Here is a 10,948-nt window from a genome sequence, read left to right on the forward strand (position 1 = left end):
GCTCCACCTTACCCAAAGCCCACATATCTTCCCCTGAGCTAGGAGTTGCCACACACCCTCCCATTACCTATTGGGCAGCCCCTTCTCTTTCGGGAGGAATTGCGGGTGGGGGAACCAGTGTACCTTCCATTCCAAGGACAACACCTGCCATTCTGAATCCTCTTTCCCCTTCTCTCCCCAGAGTCTCAGCAGTCACGAGGCCTTCCCTCCCGTGGGACCTGCGTGCCTTCCTTCCAGTCTCGACTGTTGCCCCCAAGTGCTTTCCTCATTTTAAGGGGGGCTGTGGTGGAAAGCAGGCAGACGGGGAGGGCTAGCGGTGCTGGCTTCTGATCCAGACTCCACGGCTAGCTGGCAGACCCTCCATCTCATCCCCTGGACTAGCTCCCTAGATGGCTTCTGACTCCCAAGCACTGCTCAAGCCAGTTGGGATTCCAGGGGTCCCCCCACCCCCAGGGTCAGAGATCTGAGGGCCTGGAGTGGAGCAGGAGTCCTGGAGGCCGCAGGCCCCATGGACCTGCCCCCGCAGCTCTGCTTCGCCCTCTATGTGGCAGCCTTTGCGCTGGGCTTTCCGCTCAACGCCCTGGCCATCCGGGGGGCTGTGACCCATGCCCGGCTCCGCCTCACCCCCAGCCTGGTCTACGCCCTCCACCTGGGCTGCTCCGACCTGCTGCTGGCAACTTCTCTGCCCTTGAAGGCGGTGGAGGCCCTGGCCGAGGGATCCTGGCCCCTGCCGGCCGAGCTCTGCCCGGCCTTTGCCCTGGTCCACTTCGCCCCACTCTACGCGGGCGGGGGCTTCCTGGCTGCCCTGAGCGCCGGCCGCTACCTGGGCGCTGCCTTCCCTTTGGGCTACCAAGCCATCCGGAGGCCCTGCTATTCCTGGGGTATATGTGTGGCCATTTGGGCCTTTGTTCTCTGTCACCTGGGGCTGGTCTTTGGGCTGAGGGTTCCGGGAGGCCAGGAGGACAATACCACCAACTCCCTGGGCATCAACACAGCTGTCAACGGCTCTCTGGTGTGCCTGGAGGCCTGGGACCCAGCCTCAGCCGGCCCTGCCCGCCTCGGCCTCTCCCTCCTGCTCTACTTTTTGCCCCTGGCTGTCACGGCCTTCTGCTACGTGGGCTGCCTCAGGGCGCTGGCCGCCTCGGGCCTGAGCCACAGACGGAAGCTCAGGGCGGCCTGGGTGGCCGGGGGCGCTCTGCTCACGCAGCTGCTCTGCTTAGGGCCCTACCACGCCTCCAATGTGGCTGGCTTTCTGCACCCCAACATGGGAAGCTGCTGGCGGAAGCTGGGGCTCATCACCGGTGCCTGGAGCGTGGTGCTCAACCCCTTGGTGACCGGCTACTTGGGCGGGGGCACCAGTCAGGGGACAGTGTGTGTGGCAAGAACAAAAGGGGGGACATCCCAGAAGTAGCAGCTACTGCTGGGGGCAAGAGGCAGGAGGCTGCTTTTCCAGGCCCCCCAATGGGAGGCTGCACCAAAAGAACTACAGGGGGGCCTTGCCCGGAGCCACAAGGGGGAAGAGCTGAGCCTGGCAGAAGACAGCAGTCCAGAGGCGGGGAGAATGGAGACCTGGAAAGTAGGTCGCAGCAGGAAGGTAAGCTTGCCTCTCACACCCGCGGGACTCATTTCTGCCATCTCGCTCCTCATGTGCGCTTATCTGCCTTTTACCAGGGGGGAAGACACAGAGGAAGGAATCTGCTTTTTTCATTTTTAAGAAGTGGGGCACCAGCCAGAATTGCAGGGGTTGTGTGGGTGGGGGGGCTGAGAAGAATCACCAGACACAGAGTGGGGAGCAGAACAAGCAGATGCACCGAACACACTGCTGAGGGGAGCGGTGGGCGAGACAGGAGAGGTCTGCGGCGCCATTTGGGTAGCTCCCCAGCCGGCCGGGGGATCAAACTCGCGCCATAAAGGCCTCACAGCGCTGAGCTCAACCCGCTGCACCACCAGGGAGGCCCAGGAATCTGCTTCTAAACTAGAGGGAGGGCCACCCTGGTGAGGGATCCACACTGGGAAGTGCTACTCCAAAACCACTTCCTAGGGAAGAATATTTTAATTTCTGAAGACAGGAGGCAGGAAGGAGGGTCAGGACACCGTGCTGCCACTTGGGGGCGCCATGGGAACGTGAACGGAAGTTAGAAGGCAAAGATGCCTGAGCAGGAGGGAAAATACTGGTCAACACCAAAAACAGCCACCCACAAAGAAAATCTCAGTTATGTGACAGGCACCCTGCCAAGCACCACAAGGCGTCTCATTTCATCTCACACGATCCCTGCCTTACCCGTGTGGCGGCTGGACACACGGGCAGGTTGTGCACTGTGCAAGGTGCTGGGACCAGCCCTGTTAGTGCTCTAGCCTGTGCCCTGCTCACTGAGTGAGCCATGTGCCCAGCCTTAGTTCTTCATGGGTTCTTCAATCAGGCTGAGGAACATGTTATTCTGATTTGCACAAAGACACTCTCTACTCCTCAAGCTGTGCTCCAGGGCTGCCACCTGGAGGGGGCACCGTTGGATTTAAGAACGTATTGCACATAAGATGTACATTTCATAAAATTCACCCATTTTAAGTACACATGTCAAGGATTTTTAGTATATTTTGGGGCAGGCAGTTACCTCTGCATCCTCTCCAGAGCACTCTGTTACCGCCAGTAGATTCCTTCATGCTTATTTACGACTCATCACTCATCCCGGCTCCCTGCCCTGTCCCAGGCAATCAGTGGTCTACTTTCTCTCTATATAAATCTGCCTCTTCTAGACATTTTGTATCAAAGAAACGGAATACAGGATGTTTTTAGGGCTGGCTTGTTTGAGTCAGCATTAAGTTTTGGAGGCTCACCCATGTCACAGAGTGCTTGGGTAAGTGCCTTTAAGGTGCCAGAGTTCCCACTAAAGGACACCGCACATGGCCTGTCCATTCACTAGCTGATGGTCACGGGCCCGTGGACTCTTGGTGGTCACAGTGAACACTGATATGACCACTTATGTGTGAGTCTTCCTGTGAACATGCTTTCGGTTCTCTTAAGTACATACCCATTGTGCTCTGGCTCCCACAGTAAATTTATGTTAAACTTTTTAAAAAAGATTTATTTTTGCATTGAAGAACTGGGGTGTAGGCCAGAGGTGTGGGGGTGAGAGGATTCACCAGAGACAGAGTGGGAAACAGAACAGGCAGACTGACTGAAATACACTGCTGAGGGGAGCAGTGGGCAAAACAGGAGAGGTCTGCTGTGCCATGTGGGTAGCTCCCTGGCCGGGGATCGCACTTAGGCCTCTGAGGTGATAGCGCTGAGACTCAACCCCTAGTTCCGCCAGGGAGGCCCTATGTTGACCTTTTAAGAAACTGCCAAACTGCTCTCCAAAGTGGCTGCAGTGCATGAGACTTCCCATTGCTCCATCTTCCCACGAGCTCGGTGTTTGATGGTGTTGCTCATGGCCATTCCAGTGGATATAAGATGCTACTGCCTTGTGTCCTGCAAATATTTGGGTTAATAAATAATCTCACAAGCAGGACAAAACTTGGGTCTGAGCCCGGGGTGTGAAACTGACCAAACTATCCCCCAGAGCTGTCACTTCCCCACTGAGAGGCTCAAGGACACAGGATTTCAAGGCCTGGTGGTGACTAGGAGAGGCAGAGTGTTCGCTATGGGTCTTGTGTCCACTATAAAGTAGCTGCTATCACTGTCCCATCTCCCAGAGGCCAACCCTCACCAGTGATCGGCTCGATGGCGGCTAACATGTTAAGGACCCCCAAGGCAGCGTCAGGCTCATTAGCAGCCTTGACATGTAGTTGTGCTTTTATCCACACAATAAAAGCCTACGTCACAGGTGTTATGATTGTCCCTGTTGTACAGATAAGAAAGCAGAGGTACAGGGAGACTGAGTCACTTGCTCCAAATCACCCGGTCAGTACGGGACATGACATGGCCAGCATCCAACCCAGGCCTCTGACCCCTGAGCCCACAGTCTCCATCACTGCATCAAGCTTTGTCCCTCACAAGGCCCAGTTGAGGAGGCCATCCTAGAGGAGCAGGAGGAATTCAAGTAGAGGGTGAGGGAGAGAGAGAGAAGCCAGCTAGGCCAGACTGGAGCCTTCCCTGGAGGCTGCCTGAGGAGCAAGGCCCGCCATGGGGAAATTTCCTGCTCATTTTGCATATTGGCGTGGCCACGACCAGAGCTAAATACTTCTTTTGTGCTGCTGCAGAAGGATGAGTGATGTCATGGGCCGTCAGGTCTTTGTCAGTTAAGTTGATAAGCCACCCACAGTTGGGCCGGGGGAGCCGGGAGGTGCTGAGCAGCAGAGCACCTGGGCTTTCCATTTGGCAGGTGAGCATGGCACCCCACAGGGTGGTGTGGAGGGTACCTTGGGGCGCTTGCTTTCTTGGGGAGGGTACTTGACACCCAAGCTGGCGTCTGCCTGGGGAAAGCCAGGGGCGGGATGAGGGGGTGAGAGAGTGGGGTTGTGGTCGTGTTTCCTATTGACAGTGGAGATGCTGTGGCTTGGTGGGCTTGAGACCCCACCTCACGTACCGTCTCTCTCTCTCTCCAGTGGCCGTCACCATGGACACAGAGCTGGACAGGCTCTCCTCTGGCAGTCACTGGCTCAACTTCTCCGTGTACCTGTTCATCTTCCTGGTGGGGCTGCCCCTCAACCTGCTGTCCCTGATGGTTTTCGTGGGCAAGCTGCGGCGCCGCCCGGTGGCTGTGGACGTTCTCCTGCTCAACCTGACCATCTCGGACCTGCTCCTGCTGCTCTTTCTGCCCTTCCGCATGGTGGAGGCAGCCAGTGGTATGTTCTGGCTTCTGCCCTTCATCTTCTGCCCTTTATCTGGCTTCCTGTTCTTCACCACCATCTATCTCACTTCCCTCTTCCTGGCCGCTGTGAGCGTGGAGCGCTTCCTGAGCGTGGCCTACCCACTATGGTACAAGACCCGGCCCCGGCCTGGACAGGCCAGCCTGGTCAGCATGGCCTGCTGGCTCCTGGCAGGCGCCCACTGCAGCATCGTCTACATCACCGAGTACTCGGGGAACTACTCCCAGACTGTCAATATGACCTGCTACCAGGAGTTCCAGCAGGAGCAGCTGGACATTCTCCTCCCTGTCCGGCTGGAGATGGCGGTGGTCCTTTTTGGGATACCCCTGCTCATCACCATCTACTGCTACAGCCGCCTGGTGCGCGCCCTCAGCCGGGGAGCCAGCCAGCACCGGCAGAAGAGGGTGGTGGGGCTGGTAACCGCCACGCTGCTCAACTTTCTCGTCTGCTTCGGGCCCTACAACATCTCCCACGTCGTGGGCTTCATCCAGGGCAAGAGCCCGACGTGGAGGAAATACGTGCTGCTCCTCAGCTGCCTGAACTCCTGTGTCGACCCTCTGGTCTACTACTTCTCGTCATCTGGGTTCCAATCCGACTTTCACCAGCTGCTGGGGAAGCTGACCGGGTGCTGCGGCCCGTGCAGGCGGAAGGGCAGCGTGAAGCTGAAGTCTGAGGGAGAGGGGCGGATGCAGGGTCTGTCCCATGAGGACAGACCCCAGGAGAACAGCTGGGCGGGTGACCAGACCGGGGTGCCCAGCTCAAGCCCGGCAGAACTTTAGGGTGGCAGGTGCAGACTGAGGACACCAGGCACAGGAGGTGCCCCATCTTCCGAAAGCCCAGCTCTTGCTGTCCCCACACACTGCCCTTCCTCCCCAGTCCCTCCCACCACATGGGTCCCCTGGGAAACTGGTCTAGGTGACAGGGAGCTCTGGAGGAAAACGAGCTGTCCAGGAAAAGGGCCAACACCCTACTTTCCTCTTTGTTTTTCTGTCTGGGTTATGACCCTGGATCTAGGTCTGTGTTATTTTCTGAATCTGCATATTTTACATATTTTATTATGGAGACACATTGTTTATTTTCTGTGTTCCTCTGCTGGGGTTTTATGCCCTCACTGACTGTGGAGACACGGTCCCTTCCCGGCTAGCCACTTTTAACCTGTTTAATTGTTTTCCCTGCCACCATGCCCTGCATCTCTTGTCTAGTTCTCCCTCCCTCTCCTACTTCAGAACCCTCACTTCGTTTATCAACGTCTGCTAGTATTTTACTTGGTCAAATTTTCCACTATGTAAATGACCAGTATTTGTCTTTGTTATTCTTTTTTTTTTTTTTTCCCGGTGCACACGGCGAGCTCATTAAAGGAAAAGAGACAGGTTGACGCCTGCGTAGACACAGGTTCTCGGGCAAGAGCTGCCTGTGTGTGTCGTTCTGACTCACCTCACTGCACACAATTCCCTCCAGCTCCCCCTTCTGCTGTAAGTGGCTGCATTTCCTCCTTTCTTCCGGCTGAATGGTGCTCCCTAATGTGGATAGGCCACATTGTCACGATCCAATCATCTGTCCGAGGGCATTCTGTGGTTTTCTGAGGGTAAAGGTGGAGCGGAGAGGCATGTCCAGGGCCCGAGGGAACAGCCGGGTGTCTTGGGACAGAATCCATTCCCTGCCAGGCCTGATCCAGAAGATGGGGGGACCCTGGGCTCTAGGCAGCTGGGAACATCCCGCTCTCAAACGGGCTTTTCCAGAACATTCCCACTGTCTAACAAAGTCAGATTTCCAGGGATGTTTTTGGAGAATGTCAGAAGAGAAATTATTTTGAAATTATCAAAATTATTTTTTAAAAATTAAATAAATTGGGCAGCAAGTAAAAGAAAGGTCTCTCTGTTAGGGGGAAAAGGATGTCCCAAAGCAAATTCCATATAGGCTTTGTGGACTCCACCCCCACCCCAGGTCAAAGCCAAAGACACTGGGAACTCCAAATCCCATCACCACCAAAGGGAAGGTGGCTGGGACCTGAGGGTGGGGTTAAGCAGCCAGGTGGATACAAAAGGCAGACACGTGGGCTTTGGGGGCTCTCTCCATTTTTGGGCTCTTGGCCAGCAGCAGCGTCCGGCCAGCTCTGAGAGTGACTTTGGGTTTCCAGGTCGTCGGATCGGGTAGGACGCATTAAAGACTTTATTTCCCTATTTTCTCCCTGAGTTGTACATTTTCCTTATTTCTTTTTCTCTTGTAAATAAACCTTTTATTAACCCTTTTGTGTGTGTCTGTAGTGGAGTATTAATAAGTCCCTTTAAAGCGCGCGGGTGAGGACCCACAGCCAGGAACCCGTTTAATATCGGGGTTGCTCTATAACATCTCCTCAGTCTGTTTTTAGATTGTGGTGTATGCGGTGGGGGGCAATGGTGGGTGGAACATCGAAACACCTGGACTCTGAAGGGAGAGGGCTCAAGAAGCTGGGAGAGGAGCTGGGTTGGGGGCACGAAGAGTAGCTCCCCGAGCTTAAGGGCTCATTAACTTCTCTCATTATTCCTGGTATAGACGAGGGAAGTCTTGTAGGAGCAGGAGTGGAAGCTGGAATCACTTGGCTCCAAACCCCAAGTCTTGCCTGGAGGCTGTTCTGCCTGGAGCTGTGCCCCACCCACAGTGGCAGGGGTCCTTGAACGGCTGGAGTCAGCTGTGCAGCTGCCCGGGCCCATGTAAACCAAAGACCTGATAATGGCAGTGCATGCAAAGCAGAGCCCCTCTCTGAGCGGCTCCACCCTCGTCCTAGACCAGACACGTCTTGAAAACAATTAAGTGAGCAAATGAATCAGCACTGTGACTTCAGGTGACTGCAAGACAAATGTATGCTCCGAAAAACTATTTTTACCAAAATGCGATCACTTAGTAAGTTTTCGTTTTCCACTGAGCGGTGGGACATGAGCGAGAGCTGGGCTGGGTGTCTGCTCCCAGCCCAGTAACCAGAGAAATGCTGGCAGCCGCGTGAATTCAGCCCCCGGGGTAGAGAAATGTTTAGTGTGGGAGCAGATGCTGGACTCAGAGTTCCAGAGATTTCAACGGTCCTGTCTTTAGCCCCTGCTTTCTTCCTGGGGTTCAGACTGGGAGGGTGGGGACCAGCTGTGGGTGGGGTTTGGGTTCAGGTGGAAAGAGACATCCTCTCTGTGCAGAGATGAAGGCCTGCCCTGTGTCTCTGTCCCGTGGCTCACCTGTCCATCCCAAGGCACTCAGGCCTGGCAGCCACTGAGAAATGAACACAAGCAGGGGTTACTGTGGCTGGGAAGGGAACCAAGGTGGCATGGACTCGTGGGTTGGCAGTCACCCAAATGAGGACCCAAGTCAGAGGAAAGGGAGCAGTGGGGAAGCTGGTGTTTCAGAGAGAACCATGAAAAACTCTGCCTTGGGCTTTCCAACAGGGAACGTGAGGCAGCTTAACCCTCTGCCATCAGCCGGCACGCCCCATAGTCTGTGTAGATAAAGACCAGGGGGAGGGGATGAGGAATCACCAGGATCCGGGGCAATCCTTGGGTGGGACCCCCAAAACTTAGGGCAGTGCCACCCAGGAGACCACACCCAGAGGCTGCCCCAGGTGCCCTGGCCCACCGGACAAGACTCAGCTGATAAGGGAGTGGGGAAGAGGTCAGAAGTTCAGAAACACTGTGACCAGAAACCTCTGGAAGCCCTCCAAGAAGTCAAGGAAGTGGCAAAGATGGCTCGGTGCAAGCTGGCTGGGGGCAGTGAACTGGGGTCACTGCAGGCTGTCTCTAGACCAGCTGACTGTCCATAAATAAACCCATCAGTCAGGGCAGGCAACAGGGTGGGCCAGAAGCAGATAGGAGGTGAGGGCCAGAGAGGCAAGCTGACCGGATGCTTTCTTCAAGTTGCTGCATCACCTGCAACCAGGAGCTGGTGGAGGGCTGAGCCAGGGGCCCCTCGGGCAACACGTGTCTGATGGGGCGGGGAAGCTGTGAAACAAAGCAGGAGAGGTCGCTGTGTTTCAAGTGCTCCCTGTTATAAGAGGAGAGGGTTGGGGAGGAAGATGTGGGGTGAAGAGCAGATGGGCATGCGCAAGAATCTGGGGACTCTGCAAAAGTTATTGCAAGAATCAACCAAAAGGAGGCAGGGCAGTAATAACAATACCTGGCGGCCGATTCTGGGAGAGAATTCGGGGCGATAAGGGTGTGGATGGAGGAACAAATAGAGCAAGAGTGTGAGAAAGGGCTCAACTTTTCATCTTCCTCTCTCTGATGTGACCTCTGGTTTAAAAAAAAGAAAAAGAAAAAGCTGCAAGCAATACAGGTAGTTGTGACTCCCGAAACACACAGGCTAGGAAGAGAGGCTTGTTGGCTTCCTTTTAAGGCCAGTTCTGAAGATCCAGTGACACAACCGAGGCATCAAGATGGTGGCCTGCGTTCTGGGGAGAGGAGGTTGGGATCACATTCTAGAAACAGAATGGAATAGAAGGAATGACACCTGATGGACAGAGGTGGAAATGGGCAATGCATGAGGCCTACCATGCACTGAGAGGTGCGTGGTCAGGGCAGAGAAAAAGCTGCACGAGAGGCTGCACGAGAGGCAAGGGACACAGAGTATTTTTGCTTCTTTTGTGTGTTAACTGTTTAAGTTGAAGTATCATTGTTGTACACCCTTGTTAGTGTCTGGAAACACAGGATGTTCCCCGCCCGCCCCCCCCCCCCATCGGCTATAGTCATCTTAGCTCTCCCTCCACCAAAGCACCCATAGTCCTTCTTCCCCTGCCCTTCTCACCCCCTGGATGCCTCCCAGATCGATGGTTAGCTTTCTAGGATTGGCTTTAATGTTTATCTCTGACCCTTTGCTTGGTTTCTCTGTATTCCACATGCAAGTGACATCACCCGGTATTTATCTTTCTCCTTCTGTCTTATTTGGCTTAGCATAATCCCTTCCAGCTCCACCCATGTTGCTGGAAATCTTTTTTGATCACCCAGACCACATCTTCTTGATCCCTTCATCTGTTTGGGGACAGTTAGGTTGTTTCCATAGTTTGACTAGTATAAATAGTGCTGTAGTAAACATAAGAGCGCAGGTTGACTTTCAAATTAATGGGGACTCAACCTGAGGTGGTGGGGGGGAGCAGATATTGTTTAAAAATAAAAAAATAAAAAATAATTAGTGCTTTTGCATTCTTTGGGTAGATTCCTAGGAGTGGAATTGCTGGGTCGAATGGCACACCCATTTTTAGTTTTTTGAGAAAACTCCACATTTTTCATAAGGGCTGCACAAGTCTACATTCCCACCGACCGCGTAAGAGGGCACCTTTTTTCTCCACACCCACACCAGCATGTGTTGGAAGAGGGGAGATTTTGCTGAACTTAGACTAGAAGGGTAAAGTGAGCCAACCAAATCCACCATCCCCTATTGCAGACCCTCCCCCAGCCTCTGTGATCAAGATGTAGTTGGCGCTAATCATGACAGTCTTGTTTCCCTTTACGTGACTTGTCTCAGGGTGGACACATGACCCAATTCTAGCCAAAAAAAAAAAGTAAGAAGTCTGGGGCCTCCCCTGGTGGCACAGTGGTTGAGCGCTGGTCTGCGAAGCTGCCCACAGCCTCTGCAGAGCCAGTTCGATCCCCCGCCGCCGGGTGGGTCCCACATGGCATGCAGACCTCTCCTGCCGTGCCCGCTGCTCCTCTCAACAGTGTATTTCGTCAGTCTGCCTGTTCTGTTCCCCACTCTGGCTCTGGTGAATTCTCTCACCCTCCTGAGCTTCTGACTGTACCCAGTGCTTGTATAAATAAATCTTTAAAAAAAAAAAAAAGTAAGAAGTCTGCTGGGGGCTCTGGGAAAGAGTGTCCTCCATACTGAAACAGGTAGGTGTGTGAGAAGCTACCCTCTCCTTTTCTGGTTTAGAAGAGTTTACGTTAGGATGTGATGCTTGGAGCTGCAGCAGCCACTTTAGCACTATATGGCCACAAACTTGAAGAAGAGAGTTAATAAGCTAAGGGTGGCAGAAGGGCCTGGGCCCATGGTGACTTTGTTGAGCTGGGACCACCACCTCCAAACTCACTGTTAATAAACATTCCTATGGTTGACTTGCTATTTACCAGGTATTCTCTAACTTGCAGCCAAATGCACCTTCATTTGAATATATCAACCTATAACTGATTAT

At 54.1% G+C, this 10,948-nt stretch overlaps 2 protein-coding genes across 2 annotated transcripts; both read left to right on the forward strand.

The window, feature by feature from the left end:
* The first annotated feature begins 508 nt into the window (after positions 1-508).
* On the forward strand, positions 509-1,411 carry FFAR1 (free fatty acid receptor 1). The gene has a single exon (XM_037517981.1). It carries the CDS (start codon positions 509-511, stop codon positions 1,409-1,411), a length of 903 nt encoding a protein of 300 aa, XP_037373878.1.
* Positions 1,412-4,556: 3,145 nt separating this feature from the next.
* On the forward strand, positions 4,557-5,588 carry FFAR3 (free fatty acid receptor 3). Its single transcript, XM_037515493.1, has one exon. The coding sequence runs from the start codon at positions 4,557-4,559 to the stop codon at positions 5,586-5,588; it is 1,032 nt and encodes a 343-aa protein (XP_037371390.1).
* The last annotated feature ends 5,360 nt before the right edge of the window (positions 5,589-10,948 follow it).

This window comes from Talpa occidentalis, unplaced genomic scaffold (assembly GCF_014898055.3).
Source record: "Talpa occidentalis isolate TD23 unplaced genomic scaffold, MPIMG_talOcc4v2.1 talOcc4.17, whole genome shotgun sequence".
NCBI lineage: Eukaryota > Metazoa > Chordata > Mammalia > Eulipotyphla > Talpidae > Talpa > Talpa occidentalis.